Here is a 21585-nt window from a genome sequence, read left to right as displayed (position 1 = left end):
TAACAGAATAAAATCTGTGAGTGCCCTGTACACCTATACCTAAACACTGTACATCGTACTCAAAGCATTTCATTATCATTGCTTTTCAAGAGTTTCGGATAATCTGACGACAAAATGTTTCAAATAAAAGTTGAACAGCACTTAAACATGTACAAAATTCTATATTTAAAATTCCAAAAAAAAATTTTTTTTCTACAAAAAAATTAAAAATATTTTGTTTTTTTAATGTTGAAATACATTTTTTATTTCATAATGTTATAGCTAGCATCAAGACGAATCCAACGACCTACTTGTTTATGACCCTGAGCCCATTAATAACGATACAATATTTTATTCCCGTTTTTCAGCGAAATACCCCACTGTGCGGCGGTAGGTAAACTAGCAAATAACTAGAATCTACTAGATTTCGGGTCGAAAACATTGGTTTGCACCCTGACGTTTTTTGTCCATATTTGAGCAAATTTTGGGCTGGGTGAGGGCTCATTCTAAAGAGGAAGGTTAGATGCAGCGCGCTCTGATCATGATTTTAACGAGATTATGTTTATACCTAATAATATCAGGGCCCAAAGTAGAGAAAAAATGTAGAAAAACACCCGCAGATTTCAACGCATTTTTCTGTCTCCAAAAGACTTTTTTGACTGATATGATGACCAGAGCGCGCTGCGATGAACCTTCCTCTTTAGAATGAGCCCTCACCCAGCCCAAAATTTGCTCAAACAAGGACGAAAAACGTCAGGGCGCAAACCCATTTTTTCGACCCAAAATCTAGTAAGATTCTAGTAACTAGCAAATAACTAGAATCTTTGTTGACGCGACGGTGCTGCCCTGTAAAGCGGCATTTGCCACATCAGTGCGACCGTGCTGCCCTCTTAAACAAAGGCAGATTCAGGGTCCAGCCGCTAGCATTCTGCCTTCGTTCTGCCCATGGCCAAAAGCCCTAGCCCTGCGCCAACGGACGGCAGAACAAGTCACTAATGCGCGCGCAGACGCTCGTCAGAAATGAAATTTTTGGTTGTCAGGATTGTTGTCTTCGCTCGCGAGCAGAATATTTAAATTTTCAAAATCCTCTATATTTGCTTGCAAGGAATTCTGACTTCTGGAGGCAGAGAAGTTGGTGTTGTGGAACGAGAGGGTAGTAACCACGTTAAAATATCATCCAGTCTTTCTCGTAGCTCTTACAGCTCAGTTTCTATATGAGCAAGATGTTTGGCAATCGCATCTGAAATAAGAGATATATAATTAAACCTTGAAATTCAATGTCTCGCGCTTAATAAAAGTACGGTAAGACTTCATAAATAGTTACTTTACCTAATGAATTATTCACTTTGCATAAGGCAACTTGCTCGTGCAATGGCTCTGCTGACGTTACAGAAGCGCTCGTTGGACCTAAAAATAATTATGTATTAGTTCATAAATTACAAACATATTCGCTAAAAAGGATATCTACAACATAATGTACTGTGTATTCAGAACGCACAATACTGTATGTATAATTATATATGTATTTACAAATTATCTGAAGTAAGAAAGATACTATATAGCAAAATAGCGTAGCTATATAACTTCACCGGTGATCTATTGGACGATAGTGTTTCAGGAAAATCGAAAAAAGCAGAAAAACAAACGGAAGCATAAAATTTTGAGTTGCAAATGAATTACTTACGAATACACCATTGTTCATCGTTATCAGACTCATCATAGATCTCATTTTTCTAACTTTCCTCTGTCATCTTGATTCTCCTTGCTCTCCTGTTGCCGTGTGTTGAATCGAATTCCACCACCTTGTACATTATCCAAATTTCACACTTACTTGTGGCGGTATTTAGTCGGCAAATAATCAAATTAAACACAAAGCACACGACATAAAGAACGATCACTTCGACGCAACACAGAAGAATGGAATAGTCTACTATAAATAATAGATCGGCGTAACAATTTCGAATCACGCGCGTTATTCTTTATTCTTCATTTTAAATTCGGTGAACGTTTTGCAAGAATAAGGTGTTTCAGTAGCGGAACTAGCGCCTCTGACTGTACATTAGTCGAACGTTTGAAGCTCGAATCTTTCGAATGTTACAATAAAGTAGACAGGGCGTAATTCGTAGGCGTGAAAGAAAATAAAATGCGGAGAGAAGAACAGCGATTTCAATGATAAACTATCGAGAGCGGCCGAGATGAATCGGTTAAAATGAAACTCCGGTAAAACTAACAAAGGAGAAGGGCGGATGAAGAAAGGGTGACGAGAATGGTGGTGGGAATGGGGGTGTAGAACGGGGAATGGGCAAACAGTGCGCAATTAACTTAAAATATATACGCGGGTTACTGCGCCACATGATACGCGTGTGCATTGCCATGCACAAATGCATTGGCTATCGAACACTCGTGCGCTACTACCGATCTCTTCTTGCAGCCTGTTGGTACAGCCGCTTGATTAGCTCCGCTATATTTACATATCATTAACCAAGTGTTTATCCGAGTCGAGAATTCCCCCTATCCATCACCGTTCTTCGTCAATATGGAAAATATTGCACAAATATGGTGCCGAAAAATCCCTGTCTCGCTGTGAAGAGTCTAAACTTGAGAAAGGATTCGTTCGGAACAAACTATTCGCGAGATTTTTTCTCTTTTTATTGTGTTTATCGCCGCTCGTGTCGATTAGCAAACTGCTTGCAAATCTACAGTTCGTTGCATTTCTCAATTTGACTTTATTCATAAAAATACGAATTTGGATCTAAATCTCGTTGCCTACATTGCAATAACAATTTCATCTTTCCTCTCGTACACTTTTTTTTGTTGTCGTTTTATACACTAGTCGAAAGTATTTTGGAGAAACTGACGGTAATCGTAAAAACAAGAAAACGGGAACGCAATAAATATCGGACGAATTATCTCTACGATAAGTTCGTGATCGGTTATATCGATTAATCGTAGTGTTCGGCACAATGTAATTGGTGAAAGACATATCCGCGTACGCCTCGAATAAAAATGTAGTGAATACTGCTACATTAGTATACCGAAGGAAATGCTTTCGAAATTCGTAAACGGTACGCTAAAAAATAATAATGACAACGTTCTGTCTTTGATTCGAAGCGTCGACCTCGACGGAAAACATTAAAAAGAAGGAATACAATTCTATTACACTCCTTTTTTTTCGTAAGAAACTCTATCTGAAATCGTAAAAGTAAGATAATAATACGTTACTCTGATAACATTTCAAGTCTGAACGTTGTTAACGCTCGCGCGCAACCTTAACGCCTAGGTTTTCGATTACGGTAACGAGTTTTGATTATCCTTTTCCTTTTCTCCGTTATGCCTCTTAATTTCAATATGGCGACGTCCAAATCAGTCTATTGAGTCGTACACACGTCACGTGCTTATCCATAGAAATTATTGTAAAATGTACCACTTTTAAATTACTATTAAGGCAGTATGGTAATATGACTCGGCTTACGTACGCAGACTTCCATTTTTAAAGTCTTCCTACGTTCTCACAGATCATAATCTGTCGGATATGTGCGTTTTTCTATACCGTTGGTATCGCGAATATCAACGACACAAGACAAGAATTTCAATTGTCTTTCAAGTTCAACGAAATGTTCACGTAGAGACAATTTTTGTTTTACAAAATCACAAAGCACAGTGGTTCGGTACGTTGGTCTGCGAGCATTTTTGGTAAATGAATGCGTAAACTATCGCGCAATTAAATTAGGATCTTCATTAATTTCTTGTGAAATCATGCTTGATTCGAATGGAAATAACTCGAACTTGGTCCTCAAGGTTCGTCAACTATCACGAAAAAATCTAATGAACAACAATCAATAAATAAACGAACGGATAACGTGTCTAATAGGATAGAAATCATGAATGATATCCATCTTTGTATAGATTGAAACGCAAATGGTACTTAATTACCATCGTTATCGACGCGGTAGTAGTTACAGTTGATATAACAATTCGATTGCATTGTTTCTGAAGGCAGTACGGAAAGTAGGAACTGCCTAGACAAGCTCAATTAGCCATTACGAGTAACCTAATTCTCTTTTCGTTTTCGGTATCCCTTAGATAAGTAACAGACTGAAAGCAGTACTAAAACACATACGGATTGAAATTTCTCTCTGGAAAATATACATTCAACAAAAATTCTCCCGAACGTAATACATAGGTACTACGTGCTACGTGGAAAATCTTTACCGTTTCGTAAAAAAATCGTCAACCGTTTATCGTTCAGTGAAAGAAACAGAAGGTCTAGCGATGAGCATAATCAGCACGTTAATACCGCATTCTAATCTAACTAAGTCTAGCAAGTGGCAGCATTGCTACATTCAGTTTCCAGCATAGCCGACTCGAACTGTTCGAGCACCTTCATGCTCTCCGGAGATACAGCATTAATGCCCAAACGTTCCTTGTACTCTTTCCCGGACAATCGTCGCCGTGAATACTTAATAGTATCGTTCATCGCTTGTTCCGGAGTGTCGCTGTCGCTGGTGCTACTGCCGCTACTGCTGCTTGTCGAACGTCTGCCACTGGATAAGTCTTGTCTCTCGGTGTCAGCCTTATCATCAGGAACTGATACCTCGTTGCGAAGCTCCAGGAAATTGCTTTGTGCGTTGCATAGGGACGCCGAATCGTGTCGATCCCTTCGATTGTCCGATACAATTTCTGTGAGAGATGCGATACGCCTCGGATAAGTTACATCGGATTGAAATGTCCTGGTCAGCGTGTTGTCCCCCTCATCGTCATCGGGCTCGCAATCGACCCTCACGAACGGAGCAGGACGTTTACGTTCATACGTAATAACGTCAGCCGTTCTTGTAAACGAACTAGGCATAGAATCAAAAGAATCCATCCCCTTGTTACCATTGTTTGGTTTCTTATTCTTCTTCATCGCAATTCGATTCGCCAACCAACTAGTCGGTTTCACCTCACGATTGGTGTAACCGTTGTCGACGATATCGGAGGACAAGGACGTTTTGCTAACGTACTCGTTGCTATTAGTATCCTCGCCTGCGACTTCGCTGATGTCCAGCTCGTTTCTTTCGGAAACATTGTCGCTTTTGTATACTAGCTTTGCTCTAGATGGCGCTGGTATATGCGCTTCTTCCAATTTCACGTGCTCGAAGAATTTTGTGAGGGCACCGCGCTGCAACTGGACCGGAGATTCGTTTCGTTCGACTGACTCCAGCTGGTAGTCTTGATGGTACAACTGTTGCCGACAGACGACGGTATCTTTGTCAGGTGAGCCGACGTCTCGTGACTCTCGAGAATTATCGGTGACGATATAGGACTTGTTATGGCCTGCGAACAATGAGTGGATATGACCGCCGGATCTGGGCCGGTATTTCGGACGACTACTGAACACGCCTGCTTCCTCTGACTCGGTTGGCTTTGTGATTTGCAGTTGTTTGTCGGATTCGGTATTATCGTAGGTAGGCAGTAGGATTTCGGTGGCTCGGGCGGATCGCAACTGGTTAACACCGAATTTGTTCCTTGCTTGTCTGGCACGGGACTTCCGGCCGTTGAGCGTCGATCGTTCCAACTGATACTCGGCCGTGATGGAGAGATTCTCGGTATCGATGATGCGGTTGAGGGCGGGTACTGCGCGGTTTGTTTGCTTCTTACGGTTACGATTAGCGGCGTCGGGCAATTGTTTGCCGACGAACACAGACGACTCGGCGACAGAGATTTCGGCCTGAACGCGGGGGTTATAGGCTGGTGAGATTGGCAGCTTGTAGTTGAGCATTGCGCTGTGACTTTGGTCTTCGGAAGACTGACTTGCCCGTCGTGATGGTTCTGTGATTTTTTTGACGATGAGGTATGACTGATGTTTTTCTGATTGCACACTGCTGACTGGTAACTGGTAGGTGTAGGACACTTGAGGCTCTGACCGGTCAATATAGGCGATACTTGATCGAGGCAACTGATTGAGGACGATGGAGGAGTAGTTTTCTCGTTGTTCGGCGCTGATTGTTGCGGAAGACCCAATGTCCGACTGGTTGACGGTTGATGAAGCGACGTTGTTTGAAGAGATTGGGATGAGGAAGGTCGAGGAGGGCAATTGGCTGATGCCGATGGCGGTTGAGTATCCCCGCTTTTTCTGAGCTGCATCAGGTTTATGAAGTCCAGAATTCGTTTTATAGATCTCTGTGTCTTCTCTTGCTTTCCTAATAATTCCTGGCGCGTGCGATGTTGTAGCTGTTGAAAGACAAATTAATGATTGTTAGTTAAGCGAACAGGTAAACCGAAACACTGAAAACACATAAAAAAAAAAAGAGAATTTACGTTGATCTTCTAATCGATAATATTGGAACAATGATGCGCATGCTAGAAATGTACGATGTAACGAGTAAATCGAATTCGAATAGTCGCTGATCATTTCACACGTGGACGTAATCTTTTAATACGTTGTTCTGTATTCGACTTAAATATCTATATTTGTAGCTAATAATGCAAAATCAATATATAATTTCAGTTCAATAATACAAGACGAACACTCGTTTAAAAATATGAAACTGTTCGTGAAGGAAGCATCGTGCATTCCGTGTTTTTACGGATTAAACGGATAAACTGTTGCTGCAGACGAATAGTGCACACATTGAACGTAACGAGCCATCTAATTTAAGAAGACTAATTTATATATACATATACTGTACATATATATTATTTGTGTATTATTATTATTATTATACGTACATATATGTATATACATAGACTCTACAGTAAGTACGCTAACAGACGTTACACAACTTCAGAGACAAATCGATTTTTCAGCGAATCAAAGTGTCAGTGTCGAACTCTGAAAGCAATCGATATGCCCTTGGAAAATAATATTGAAAACGAAGATAGACAAGAAAAAACGTAGAGATCTTGCAGGTTCTCACTGATGAAAAAACAAAAGAGATAGAAAATATTTAGTCTGATGAAATAATCGAACAGCATTCCAAATGAAAAATAAAAAGTTTATCAATTTCTTTCTACGCAGGCCACAGGACGAACCTGAAGTGACTGGCCGAGTAGTTGTGAGCGTTTTTCCAACTCGTAAACCTGCAATCTCAGATCCGAGTTTCGCTCGCGCAGCTCATATCTTTCTCTCTCTTTCTCCTCTGCAAGATATTTCGCGTTCAATACACGTTGCTTTTTTGTGCCCTATTACTGACGATCGACCAAAAAGTTCTTCTTAATTGCAAATCCTTCAGCCGTATTCGAGGAGCCGGTCTCACTCGCGAACACTTCTCTCGGCAGGCTGCTCTCACTCTCTCTCTCTCTCTCGATTATTCTCTCTGTGTGCTTACGTTCAATAAAGTCTGCGGCAACGCTGCGATACCTCGTTGCACGTTAAATCTAGAAATTGTGGACCCATGTTACACAATTTCCTGCTCACCATTGAAACAACGTGCCTGCATTATCTACAAATATTTTGCTCTTTTCTCCGTTCATCTTATCTTTTACCCATTAAACGTTTTTATTTATCTAGTTTTTCGTGTTTTTTTTTCACCGTCCAAATGTACATCTCAACTTTCGGTTATCGAATGCAACCGGAAGCGCCTTCGTTAAGTGTACATAGGAGATACATAATACTAAATTCCGGACGGTGCCGCGAAGAGATAAGCGTGCCACGAACATTCATAACAAGCTAGTGTCTGCAGGAAACAAGAACTTTTTTGTCAATCACACGATCAACGTTACTACAGGTACAATCCTTTGAAAAACCAAGGACGATTTACCGAATTCTTCGTCCTTCTTGAACACCGGGCGTCTCTCGTCTTCGTCCTCTTCCCCGTCTTCGGCGTCATCGATCTCTTCCTCCTCTATTAAAGCGCACTTGGGACATATCCTTGGGGGCGCCGGTGATATGGAGTGACAGGATACGTGATAGTTCGACGCACAATTTTCACATATCGTCAGCGTTCCTATTCCAATACAAACACAATTATCCATATATCAGAATCTCTTTAAATGTATATCTGTCGTAACTACAGTGTGGCTGAAAAGTTCCCGGAATTTTTTAAAGCATTTCAGCAGCATAAAAATACCGCACAAACGAATGAATCCACACACTTGACCGAATAATAAGTTTTATTCATTCATTAACAATGAAATGAACCAAAAACATTTACAACAAATGTTCGAAATTGCCTCCTTTTGATTCGATACATTTACGGACCCGTTTTCTAAAATTCCCGACGATGGTCGCGCACTCTTCCACCGTAATCTCGTCCCAGGCACGAGTCAACGCCGCTTTCAGCTGTTCCACCGTGGCGTATCGTCTTCCTGAAATTTTTTGCTACATGGTGGATCAGAATGAGTAATCTATCGGGTTAAGATCCGGCGAGTTCGGCAGCCAAACATCCTTTCCCCAAAAACCGGGAAACAGCTCTTTGCAGACGACGATGATGGATTTGGCGGAATGCTCCGGCGTCCAGTCCTGCTGAAGGATGAATCCGCCCTGGCCGAAGTGTCGCGTTGCCCACGGCTTTAATTCCCTCCGGAGGACACGTTCCTGGTACTCGGCGGGGTTGATTTTTACGTTTCTCGGGATGAACACCAGTGGCGTCTTCCCGGTGGTGCAGATACCGGCCCAAGCCATGACCGAGGCTGGAAAATGGCTGCGGTCGATGGTTTTCGCGGCCGAAGTCTTCTGCTGGCCCTTCTTGAGCAGCTGGCGGTGATTTTGGCAGTTGTGTAGGGGTTCGAACGTAAAAATTTTCTCATCCGTGAAAAGAACCCTCTTCAGGCGATCACCAGCGACTATCGTCGGGAATTTTAGAAAGCGGGTCCCTAAATGTATCGAATCGAAAGGAGGCAATTTCGAACATTTGTTGTAAATGATTTGGTTCATTTCATTGTTAATGAATGAATAAAACTTATTATTCGGTCAAGTGTGTGGATTCATTCGTTTGTGCGGTATTTTTATGCTGCTGAAATGCTTTAAAAGATTCCGGGAACTTTTAGCCACCCTGTAGTCTCATCAATTGGACCTTTCGACGTACCTGGATTCCTACAGCTTATACAGACTGCCGAGTCATTACTGATTCTTTCGATAGTCAAACTGGAGGGCAAGCCTGGTATATGAACAGCCTTGTTGCCGATCGATTGAACAGACGACTTCACAGTAGGTACAGGCAATTGCATTTGATTCTGCCCATTCTCAACCTTGGTCTTATTGGTGTAGACTTTACTTTCGGTCGCATTTCGCAAAATATTCGGCCGCGTGGTTGACTTCTGAACTGGAATCAAAGATTTCATCACAGCCCTCGACGATGGCGGAGAAGTGGATTTCGGCGGTGCAACTTTCACAGGTGGTGGCGAAGGCCCATTCAGGCGTGCAGTTGTTTGGCGCGTTTGAGGAACATTTCCGGATTGCAGGTACGAGTGTCTTTTACGTTTCTGAAATAAGGAAGAGTATAATCAATCGTTACAATGAAGAGAAACTGTAGAAGGATGTTTTTCGCAGAAACTGCATTTACCGTTGGCACTTCAAGACTGGAATAAACAAACTGTGGATTGGCCGTACTACGACGTTTCCTTTCAGCCCTTCTGTTTTGCAACTCCGCGCACGTTGAAGTTGTGATAAGACCGAGGGCGCTCAAGAAATTGATTTTTTCGGTCAACTCGAGTTTGCACTCCTTCTCCGACTCTTCCTTCTCGGATTTTTCATTGGAATTCTCATCCATGGACACCTCGATAACATCGTCTTCGCCAGAGATCGTTTCCACGGAACTGCGGCGTTCTCTGGAACAGAAAAATTACGGGAATATAAACATATTCTTTAACTATCTGCTATTATAGTCCTAAAAAACACTGTATAATTGTTTCGCATGTTTGCCTTTCTATTTAAAAAAAGTTGCTTACTTCCTCGGTATAGCGTCCTGCGTGGGCGAAGGTACGTCGCCGTTCCTGACAATCTCCTCGTAGTCCTCTTTCGAATTCTTGGTGTTGAAGTTGTTGCCGGCATTCTTCAGCTTCGTCTCGTTATTGTTCGTAATGTGATTATTGTTGTTCAGCCCGAGAAGGGACGCGATGGAAACTTTCGCCCCGTTCGCGTTCTCCGCCTTGAACGATTCGACCTCTTTGCGCAGTCGCTGGACAACTTGCTTCTGCGTGTTAAAGGTTGGAAACTGTGAGCATTCGCACGGCGACGATCGTCGAAAACTTTCTTGGCAGAACATGTCACGGATCGTTTTAATAGAAATTCCTACTGTTGAACGGCGACCGAAATGAATTCTTGGCGAGCGATCCCGTAAATCTCGAAAATGGCGTCGCGAAGAACCCTGCCGGGAACACCATCGTGAGCGAAGATTATGAAAAGCAAATTAAACGTGTCTGCCAAGAAAATTTCCCAACTTCTCCCGATCACTCTACTCCATCGTAAAAGAAACACGATCGGCCGCTTGAAAAACATTTAAAAAGCGAAACCTTGACGGTTCCGAGCCGCATCGCGAGACTACCCTACTACCCCTCCGGTAATGCGGTGTCGCTCCAACTTTCCGGGAACAGCGGAAGAACAACAAAGATTTGCCCCAGTTTATTTCAGCGTGGCGGAGGATTCATATATTCTAGTGGGAGGCTCTCTGTAAATGATCCGATATTACGAGCGACTTGATTATACGGAACGTCTCGGCCGGAAGTGTCGAACTACTATCTCAGAAGTTCTCGGAAGTAATGTTTAATGGGAGAAACAAAGGCGGCGGGTGTCGAGAGGGGCTGAAGGAGGGTTGAACACGGGGAAACGAGCACGGAAAACGGTAGAAGACTAGGGGGTGAACAGAATGTTGGCCAGAGTGGAAAAGCGGACGGCGCGGCGAGGAGAAAGGAAAAAACATAGAGATTTCGTAAAGAGCTGAAAACGTTTCTGCGGGACATTTTATTGATTGAGCCCCCTGCCTCTGCCCGGCCCCTACTCTGCTTCCTTTTCAACCAAGTTTCATTCTCTCTCTTGCTCTCTTCTCTCTGGTCTCCGGCAGTCTCGCACCCTCCACCCATTCCCACCCTCGGTTTATATCTGTGTGTACACCCAATGTCTCGTTTCCACCCCTTCCCCCGGTCGCGCTCCCTCTTTATCCATTTCTATCCGTTTACGTGTATCTCCTTTACCCCGATGGCAATCTACTTGGATCGGTCGTTCATTGCTGCCGAGGAAAAGGAGGAAAAATGGGCAGACAGGATCGTCGAGTAAAGTTAGAGGAAACAGGAAAGATTGAAAGGGCTGACTGCGTCGGTGGTGGGGTTGGGAGGAGGAGGAGGAAGAGACGCGGAGAGTCCGGGCCGGGCCGGGCCGCACCGCGCCGCGCCGGCGGGATTACCGCGGAAATGTTTAGGAAAGGATGCTGTGACACAGCGGAACGCGTCCGCTGGAGCCTCCTCGGCCGAGGCGCGCCTCGCTATCGATTCTTCGTCGATTCCCGAATCGGGCAAAGAGAGACGCGTTCGAATCGATTTTATAATATAACCGTGGCCACCCGCGTTCGACTCGCAATGGGAATCCATCGGATTTCTATGTACATATGTACATGTAAAGTCGCGCGACTGCGAAACTTTACCGACTACTGCCGCCAGCATCTCCGTCAGACAAGATTCATTAAAAGTTTTTTCGACGATAGATCGAACCAGGCCGTATATCGCCTGTGCGGGTACTCGGGGCGGCTGATCATAAATGTATTAAGTTTGATACGTCGGCGAGTCAACTTGCGGAACACTGCGAAAGAAGTCGGATATTGTGCGCGCGCGGAAGGGAAACAATGTCTATCCCGTTCTATCCGCAACCTGATCGACGAAGTTTGGAAAGGTGGTTGGTAAACTCACTCGACGAGTTCCCTATTTAATTATAACTGTGCATTACTCATTCTAGCGAGTACTCCGCGAAGAAACTGTGAACCACCGTACCGGCGCGGCGGATCCGATGCGGAAGCTTACCTCGACAACGTTTCGGAAATTCCTAACGAACGCGCATCCCGCGAACTTCATCTATACATATCGACGCGCTACAGATCCAGTAATTAGCACGTATTCGAGTAATAGAAAAATTTGTTCGATCCGGCTCCTTTGCGACAACAGAGAGACGCGCGTCTCTGCAACATCCTCGAATTTGCCGCATCGGAGCCAGCAAGGCTCCTGGATATGATTGAGAAACTGCTGTGCCAGCGTGTTATTTTGTGTAAGCTTTTCGGATAAGTATAATAAGGAAACATGAATAGGGTATTGTAAAAGTCCCTATGCAATTTACGCTCGAACGAGATCCGTGTTCCCTTGACGAGTAGAAATTGGAATTCAAATGTCGTAACTGTACGTAACTCTGTACACGCGTATACGGTTTTTCGTTAGCTTCTTCTGTTATTCTACGAATGAATACCGGAGGACAAGATTGTCTTTATCGGATTACACTTTGAACCAGTTGCATAATGTAGAAAAAATATGCGGCGCTAAATTTTCCCTCGGAACCCGGCCGGCACCCTTGATTTCTTTCAGTTTGTTTAATCGATTTTCTTTCAATTACCCGAGTTGTCCGACTCGTTTAATACTTTTTCTCCCGTAGTTCGTGCTTTCGGCGCTTTATCGTCCGAACAAGTACGCGCTCCGAAGCGGATTACTTCAACTCTGGGCCACTTGTTATAAGAATCCTCCGTTATCGTGACGATAATTTAATGCGACATCATTTCTATTCGCACGGGCCGGACAGGCTTAAATATGGAACGTCCACGAACAAGGCTGGCCTGGATCATCGCAAAAGAGTGAAGCTCGAGGAAATCAATTCTCAACTTACCTGGCATCTTCCCAAAGACACGATGTGCAAGTGAATCTTTTGTATCTGACCGAGAATGTCCGTATTCTGTAAACGAAAGAGTGATACATCATTCTCGAACCGTAATACGATTTACGTTTCGTGTAACACCCCCTGGCTTAACTACCTCCGAAAAAGAGAGGAACTGCGTACTATGATTGATCTATTTCTAAATTAATTTTCAACGTAAATAACATCGTGATTTCAGGAATCTCGTTCGCGATCATAATTACACAGTGTGACCGAAGAAAGAGATAGTAATTTAAATAACCATTTCACTGGCTGTACAAGCATCATGAATAACACAAGTGCCGTTAGATTAAAACGATGACATAATAAGGCGCAGACGGAAGACAATGAATTTACGCGAGCGCGCGTAACCAATGTAACCGTGACTATAGTCTAATTATAGTAGGCTGTACAGCAAGTATCGGCGAATTTTCAATGAAACCGAGAATTTTATTGACGCGCATTTGTCGGAGAATCTGCGACAGGTTGTTACAGCCAGCTAATACGCCGGGTCAGCAAAAATACGGTTACCAGCTACTAGAGATAGTAATCAATATACCAAGGCATGTACAAGGAAACGTTCGTTCGGTACGCAAACACCGTAATATCCAGCGAAATCGTAGAATCAGTTTCAACTAGATTGCGGACCTTTATGTGCATTCTGATTTGCATAGACATGTTCGTAAACGTTAGAATAGCTTCTTGCAGCGCTAATAAACTGAAGATATTATTGATTTTTGCTAGCATAAATTTATGATATTTTACGTAGTTGCAAATGTCAGAGGTCCGTAAGGGTCTACAGTCTACCTAGGGCAATTCCTACGAATTGCGCGTAATTACGTGCTTATTAATGAAAGTTCAAGCAAATAGTGACTTACGTTTGGGTCATCCTTCAGTTTGCCCACGCAGATCTAGAATTACAAAAGAAAATTCAGAATTAATGTCACGTTAATAATAATCGGTTTATTTTGGAAAATCGTTTCTCTGTTTTGGAGCGACGATTGTATCTTGGACCGTGCAGTGACGTAATTTGCTTAGGTGCCGCGCCCTGGTCGTATTAGCAAAAATTTCCGCGTAAATATAAACACGCTTCATGCTTTGTCAAAATTGAAGTCGCTCGGTCCGCCTCGAGTATTGGCTTTAATTTTAGAAAAAGTTTCGCACGCGTCCGATTCATTGGAAAACTTCTCGGCAAAAATTAATTGAGGAATAATGTAGTTGTACAATTAGCGTATAGAAACGTGTATAGAAATTAGCGTAAATAAAATTCTCAGAATTTCTTTTCTATATTTTCCAAAAATAAAAAAGACATTACAATGCAAGGCTAGTCCTCGCGCTCTCAAAATTTGACAAATCAGTATCATTTCGCACCTGTTCCGCGATAATCGACGCACGTTTAGAATATCCATTGAGCAAGAACAGGTTTGTCCTATCTGGTGCCGCGAATACCCCGAATACGAGTATCGATCTATTTATGTAACCAATGCGACTGTTAAAACCAACAAGTTACGAGTTACAAACGCTTTGAACGCTTCCATGGATATGTTCGATTTAATTAGTGCAACGTTGGAGAGCGTGTTGAATAAAAAAAACAATAAGAAAACCACGTTTCAGAAATGAAAACGGATCGGGAGAGGTATTGATCGAAAGTCTAGGGAATTGTGTAACGAAAATACTCAATTTGGAAGAGTTACACGCGACAAGGTCGGTAGAGCAGGGCACAATGCGGATCGCGCGCGCGCCGAGAAACTTTTCTTCGCGCGCATACAGGTACATATCCCGCTAGCGTCCCTGCTGGTTAATAAAAGTTCGCTCCTAATGAGCAAACTAACAAGTACACGTGTACTATGACTCGTGTAATGTTCGTTTATACGCGTTAACGTAGGTTCGAATCGTGTCGATATAGAGTACCTTGACTTTCGGTGCAATTAAACTGTAAAACTGACCGACGCGTTGCAAGAACGTTAACAAAGGATTTGAAACGAAGGAGAGGGAGAGGCAGCGTTTGAACGGCAACGATCGAACGGTTAGTATTAAACGGTTCGCATCGACGTGCAATCTATATACGTTTACACGTCAGAGTACTAAAGGTGAAGAAATACCCAGTCAGGAAAATCTGCCTCGAGGAAAATTATTACCAAATGTTTGAAATTGTACTTTGCGAGCAAAAGGTGGTCGTTCTGATGTCAAACTACGTCTGCAGGATTTGGTCCTTATTTGCTGTAAATCTGCCGACCAAAACCTGTCTAGACCCGGCATAGGTATAGGACGCAATGTTCCAAGATAACGGAGTATCTGATGCCCACGACTGGCGTCACAAGATAATTAAAAATTATGAATAGCGATATAAAAGAAAGGTACGCAAGCTTAGTGTCCATATATTGATATATCTTCCTACAAGTAAGTATTTCATACTTAATATCACATATATATTGTTCCCACTATTCTTTTTTTTCAATAAAGTAAGTTGTGAGGAAATAAATAGATTTCGTATTATCAATATCTACTTTAAAGTTTAACTTTTTCCAGATTATAATTGACAAAATGAGTTAGCACTGTTTAAAGTAATAAGAGTAAAGTAAAAATGAAAGAGTTAATAAAATAGAGCCCTCGTGTAGAGGGCGGGTCGATCGCACTAAATATCAAAAACCTTGCTGCAACAATCGAATTTTCTTTAAATTTTTAAATTGTATAATTTTAAATTTCATGCATTTTTTCAATGATTTAAATATTTACAAATCTTGAAATAAATGACAATAACGATTTTGCCGGATATTTACTCTGAAAGCAAGGTTAGGTTCGCTTACAGTGCGACCGACCTGTCCTCTATAACGAGGGCAGGGTCTGCCCCCGATTTGGCATGGAACTTTGCCTCCAAACATTGCAGGTAAATACCGAGAGCCTAATGCAGAAACAGGGTCGAAATTTGTAGGCAAGTTTTGGTGGCACTTTCAGAGTAGATTGCTTTTCTGGGTATTTTCTCAACAGGTAAGGATGAACAATGATGTACGTGGAAGAAAGGAATACAGCGTTGCAAGCTGATAACGTCCGTGGACGTTGTGCACGCATAAATGTTTACCTAACTTTAATTTGAAAGTTTACGGCCGTGTTTCGTAAAAAGGAATTAGGCAAAGATAGAACTAGGGAAAGAAGAAAGAACACGAAAGGAATGAATATAGGACTATGGAAGTTGGGGTGAACAAGTAAGAAGGGGTGGGGGATGCAGAAGCAGAGAGAGCGAGAGCGAGAAAGAAAGAGAAAGAAGGAGAAAGAAGGAACGAGAGGGAAATGAACCGAACAAGTGAGTAACCAAACGAACGAGCGAGAAAGAGATGGAACCGTTGGCTCTCAAAGTCATGCGACGCATCGGTCGAAACACTCTACCGACAAAGGTTAAGGCCTGACCAACTCGCTCACCTTCGAATTTATGTGACTCCGAATAACAAAAAAACGAAGAGTGACCACTGATCGGGGTATTTACTCTCGTGGCATGATTTAAGGCGAGCAAAAAGTTTCGCAGAAACTTGTTACGCTTCTTTCACTTTCGACAAAACACACATTGCGCCCGTCCAGAGACAAACAGGGAGCAGTTTTACAAATCCCCGACGCGAGTGAAAGGAATGCCAGAATTACTTGAATAAAATAGATCGAAGGGACGTGGTTTACCATATCGGCAAAGTCGGTTTCCGTTCGCGTGCGGCAACAAACCGGATATCTTTGATCGGGATCATTATTTCGCGAGAACTTCGAAGAATTCCCGTGAAAGAAACAAGTTCCGTAAATATAGTATACGAGGTATGCGTTTTATGCAGGCGCGCGCGTGCTTGGTGCGTACATGCGTTCGTTCACGCATTGTGCGTGGGAATGCTAAAGGAAGCGAACACAGAAATGCAGAATACAAAATGCTGAACCAGTTTAAACGAAACTTTCGAACACGTTTGATCCCCCATTCAAGAGTCGCGACGTACCCTCCGGAACAACAGAGCTTTGCGTCCGAAACGATGCGTACCGAAAACTTTCGTCCAACTTCTTCGCTTTAGCTGGTCGATTATATCTGTCGAGCGTGTATTATCTCAGCTTTTCAATCGTGCAACGCAAAGTAAAAAGTTACTCGACTCGAGGGAGAGAATGATTCGTCGTCGTAGTCGCTCGTTCGCTCGCTCAGGCTCGTTCGGCTTCGCACTCTCAATCTTTAAATCGCTATCGACATACATAGTACATACATGCATACATGCAGAGTCGCGGAACTCACCTGATGATCGCGTATGGCATTTTTCAGTTTGTTTTGCACGGTGAGAATCTCTTCCTGCAAATTCTTCGATATTTCCATGTTTTTAACGATGCGATTATTCGGTTTCCTTCCCTGTTCGAAAATCCGGCCGATTTTAGCGAGGGAAGAGGAGGACGGGAAACCCCTCCTCCCTCTCACTCTCACTCTCCCACCAAATTGACGAGAGAGCAGCGGTATACGCTCCGATCAAGCACACGCACGGCGCGCACCAGCAGCCACGAACTCTTCGAGCCACCGCGACTAAATAGACACTCGATCGTTTCAACTTAGGATAATCGAACTTGACTAAAAATGTCACAGACACAGTTTACCGTCTCGCCGCGTGAGTACATATGCACAGGCTTGTTTCACGACACCGATCGGACGAAATAACGTCGTCGTGAAACCGCGTACCAAAGTGAATTGTTCGCTCATCAACGAGCGTCTGTGCTGCCACCAGCACTGTTGCCTCCGTACACGGACGTGCCAAGTTGCTCGAGATCCCCTGTCACCCCCTGGCCCTTACCCTCTCTCGTTCTCTCTCTCTCTTCTCCCACTCTCTTTCTCCTTCACTCTTGCCGTGTTGTATGCCCAATGCCCAGGGATCCGACGCGCTCCTTGAAAGCGAGTTTTCGCGCCAAGCTCCCGTACACCCGGCACCTACGCTACGCGGAACACCCTTCCTGAACAATCGCCACGATTTTCCTTCACCCCTACACTGTCCTCCATGTTGAACCCTCGTTTCGTTTCGACTTGCACCAACGATATATTACGAAAACGCCGGAACGTTCAAGGAAAAGATTTTCTCGAGACGGATCTTTTATGATAGTGAACGTTGGTAATGCCGGCGACAGTGGCGCCGCATATTTGCGATTACGAAACGAAACGATTCACGATAGGAGACAAGCGTGTTTGTTCCTGTTTCCCCGAACCTCCAAGACGCGTTTCGGAATTTCTGCGCATTTGAAGACACGTCTTAACATTATAGTCTTCAAGAATTCGCTATTTTAGTCATTAATATCGATCTGTTTCGTCAAACTTCTTTTCAAATAAAGAATTCTCTATAGACATTATACGTCAGCTTCTTTTAAACCATATTTTTGCGATATGTTCAAATAATATATGTACCTATTTCATAGATTTCGAATTGCATAATTTTTTACACTGTGCTAGCATTTTCCAAAATATACTTCTAAATAAATTGCAACTGCATGCGTAATCTTAGCATTATTTTCATGTGGACAGCAATGGTTGCTGCTATAGAAAATATATACAAAGTTTAAATCGATCACCTGCACGTGATAGTGGATCACGTGATCTCTTATCACATATCTATATATATGTTATAGCTGGTTATAGGCTACATATATAATTTTATAATTGTAAAAGAATGTAAGAATATCTTTATCGTTACAAAATGTGTTTGCACTATAAAAAAATAGGTTATTGTTTTAACAATTTAAATCGAGGGATATTTAAGAAAATTCGTACATTTAAAAAATGTATTAATCTAGTATATGTAGGGTCATGTATACAAATATCTAACCAATATAATACGTTCATGTTAACAATAAGAAAACTGCGATAGACTTCGAAGACGCCGTTTTTCTAAATTACATTCCTTGTAGTTTGATAATCTTATAATAATCTATTCTAACTAAAGATTACTTTAGAACTATAGAATTAGAAAAGTATATTGTTTTACTTGTATAGTATTTACTTTGGTAAACGCGTGAAGAACAATAAGTTTAAACTTTACCGTTACTGGGAGTGATACGTTTATGAAAATATTGTTTGCAAGTTTGTAACAATATAAATCTTCTTGAAATGATTTTAGTAAAGTTCTCGTTACCTGATTGCCGCTTGTTGATTCAGAAATTCGTATACTATCGTGTAGAAAAGTTGCGTACAACAGACTAAAATTATTATAATGTTATCGTTTAACCTTTTAAGATTTAGTTTGTTCGTTGGACAGAGTTGGAACGTGCGCATGTGCAAACTTCGGAAAAAGTGTGCTTGTTCAAGTCTGTCCAAGCTTTATACCTGTTAAATATATATTCTAAATGTATTAAATTGATTTCACTGAACCAGTCAACTGTGTCAATCTTTCTGTGGTAAATATCATATTAATATTGTACCAGTACCAGTAAGTAAACGAAAATTCAATAGATTGTTTCAAAAATTGTAAGGTTATGTTGTGCATCTCCTACCTGTTCGGTTTAAAACACGTACTTATCTCGACATTCTTCGAGTTTGAATCATAAACTATTGTAGTAATTTACGTGAAAGCGATTCTAAAATTTATCGAAAGGAAACATTAGATACTACGCCTATTTGAATTTTAACCTCTAATATACTACAATGATTTTGGAGTTCGTTAGTACATAAGTCGATGTTATGAAGCATATTTTTAAAAAATTGTTTATTTCTTTGAATAGTATTAAAAATGGCAGCTAAAAGGTCTGCAACTACTCAACTAAATCATGACAATTGGAACGAAGAGCAGGAACCCGAAGAAGCAGGGTCCTTCACCAGAGCATCAGATGAGGTTGTTGCGAACAGAGTTGTTAAAAGGGCTAAGCGTCGATTGCAATCTGGAGATGTAAGTAACATTATTATTTTTTTGTTCCTGATTTAACACATTTGTTTCAATATCTTTTTTAATATTTTTCAGGAAATGAAAAGCGCGTTTGGCGCGTTCACAGGATTTAAAACCACATTCACATCATCTACGCCACAGAATGCATTCAGTTTTCTAGCCGATAAAAATGCTACTTTTAAAACAAGTTCGAAAACAGATACAACTACCGATAAGTCTCCCGCGAGTAGTAAAGCATCTAAAGGAAATGAAAATGGCACGAACAAGGAGGAGACACCGAAAATACAAACAATACCTAGCACAACTGTGAATAAAACAAATGACCAAACAGATCAAAACACAAGTAAAAAGTCTTCGGAATATTTTGCCAAGTTGAAGGGTTTAAACGAAAGTGTAACGCAATGGATCAAAAGTCACGTAGATGCGAATCCATTTTGTATTTTAACTCCTATCTTTCAAGACTACAAAAGGTATCTCGAAGAAATCGAATCGAAGCATGGAAATGAATCTGAGAAAACATCAAACACATCCGAGGAAACTCAACCCGACGTTAATAAAGCCAGCGACAGTAAAGAGAATGCAAATTCAGACAAGAAGGTTGATTCGTCTCCATTCGGAGGAACAAATGCAAAGTCTTTAACATCGACAGAATGGAAGCCTGAAAAATCGGTTTTTGGCAATATTGTTACAGACTCCAAGTCTATATTTGGCAAATCGGAGCATACTATAGATAATAATAAGTCTATCTTTAGTAATACAGAACAATCTTCAGATACGCATAAATCTGTTTTCGGTACTGTCGAAAAACTGGGTACAAAGAGTGTGTTTGGAAATGTTAGTTCTGAGAAATATCCATTCCTCAATAAATCATCCACAGATAATAAATCAGAAGAACAAGAATCGAAGGACGATACAAAATCGACAAGTACTTCTTTCGTTGCAACAAATTCCTTTTGTTTCGGTCAGAGCTCGACTACTAGTCCAACAACTGGTTACAGTTTCGGGGGGTAATTTCATTATATATTTATTAATTATTATGAAAATAAGTAATAACAAAAGTATTAACATACAAGTAATATTATAATTTATAGTGCCAAACCATTTACCTTTGGTGCTCAAGTAGTAAAACCACCAGAGTCCGAAGACAAAACAGGAAATGATGGTAAAGATGATGAAGATGAGGAACCGCCGAAAGTAGAGATCAAACCTGTTACAGAAGAAGGTGCCATATTCGAGCAAAGGTAATTATAATAAACGTAATTGTAATAACAAAATATACGGTTATCATAATTTCTTACAGATGTAAAGTTTTTATAAAGAAGGATGGCAACTTCACCAGCAGGGGCGTAGGAGTATTGTTCTTGAAGCCAACACCAAATGACAAAACGCAATTAATAGTGCGTGCGGAGACTTCGTTGGGAAACTTATTGCTCAATACTTTATTAACTGAAAGTATTCCAACAAAACGTATAAATAAAAATTCGATAATGCTGGTTTGTTTACCGAAACCTGAATCGTCACCACCACCGGTACCAGTTTTATTAAGAGTAAAGACAGATGAAGAAGCAGACGTATTAATGGAAGCGCTTAATAAACATAAGAAATAGGATGTATTATAGGTAATATTTGAACTTTGCAAAAAAATCACGTTTCGATGTTACAACACGATTAAGGGTCGTTGCAGACTATACCGACACGGCGGCTACCTGCACCGCGCCGCTAGGCCGTTTTGGGTTTCTTCTGTGTATTTCAATGGGGATGCGGATACTAGGCTGTACCGACGACCCGCCGCATCCCCATTGTAATACACAGCGGCGCGGTGCAGGTAGCCGCCGTGTCGGTATAGTCTGCAAGGACCTTAAGTAAAAGAAAAAGAACTTGCCTAATATTACGTGGGTCGGCGACTGCAAATTTTTTAAAGTTAAAAGACGA

The 21585-nt window shown here is 41.7% G+C and overlaps 2 protein-coding genes and 1 long non-coding RNA gene across 3 annotated transcripts; 1 reads left to right on the top strand and 2 right to left on the bottom strand.

Moving 5' to 3' along the window:
* Positions 1-2611: 2611 nt before the first annotated feature.
* LOC143210071 (uncharacterized) lies at positions 2612-18025 on the bottom strand. Its single transcript, XM_076426548.1, has 8 exons — positions 17037-18025; positions 13663-13695; positions 12758-12823; positions 9850-10094; positions 9465-9729; positions 8988-9384; positions 7722-7907; positions 2612-6192 (listed from the first exon to the last, which is right to left on the bottom strand). The coding sequence occupies exons 1-8, from the start codon at positions 17112-17114 to the stop codon at positions 4298-4300; spliced, it is 3165 nt and encodes a 1054-aa protein (XP_076282663.1). The 5' UTR covers positions 17115-18025; the 3' UTR covers positions 2612-4297.
* LOC143210081 (uncharacterized) lies at positions 17578-19059 on the bottom strand. Its single transcript, XR_013009183.1, has 2 exons — positions 18907-19059; positions 17578-17714 (listed from the first exon to the last, which is right to left on the bottom strand). It is a non-coding gene; the product is annotated as an uncharacterized LOC143210081 (long non-coding RNA).
* Nup50 (nuclear pore complex protein Nup50) lies at positions 18857-21570 on the top strand. The gene is made up of 5 exons (XM_076426560.1): positions 18857-19168; positions 19493-19656; positions 19729-20660; positions 20745-20894; positions 20954-21570. The coding sequence occupies exons 2-5, from the start codon at positions 19501-19503 to the stop codon at positions 21258-21260; spliced, it is 1545 nt and encodes a 514-aa protein (XP_076282675.1). The 5' UTR covers positions 18857-19168; positions 19493-19500; the 3' UTR covers positions 21261-21570.
* Positions 21571-21585: the final 15 nt, after the last annotated feature.

This window comes from Lasioglossum baleicum, chromosome 6 (genome assembly GCF_051020765.1).
Source record: "Lasioglossum baleicum chromosome 6, iyLasBale1, whole genome shotgun sequence".
NCBI lineage: Eukaryota > Metazoa > Arthropoda > Insecta > Hymenoptera > Halictidae > Lasioglossum > Lasioglossum baleicum.
This window is presented reverse-complemented; position numbering and strand designations above follow the sequence as displayed.

Coding starts and splice junctions, on each gene's coding strand:
- LOC143210071 (XM_076426548.1), bottom strand. CDS start 17,114: ATGGAAATATCGAAGAATTTGCAGGAAGAGATTCTCACCGTGCAAAAC. Junction 12,824..13,662: donor AACTGAAGGATGACCCAAAC/GTAAGTCACTAT, acceptor TTTCGTTTACAG/AATACGGACATTCTCGGTCA. Junction 9,385..9,464: donor CCAGTCTTGAAGTGCCAACG/GTAAATGCAGTT, acceptor TCCTTATTTCAG/AAACGTAAAAGACACTCGTA.
- Nup50 (XM_076426560.1), top strand. CDS start 19,501: ATGGCAGCTAAAAGGTCTGCAACTACTCAACTAAATCATGACAATTGG. Junction 19,657..19,728: donor GTCGATTGCAATCTGGAGAT/GTAAGTAACATT, acceptor AATATTTTTCAG/GAAATGAAAAGCGCGTTTGG. Junction 20,661..20,744: donor ACTGGTTACAGTTTCGGGGG/GTAATTTCATTA, acceptor TATAATTTATAG/TGCCAAACCATTTACCTTTG.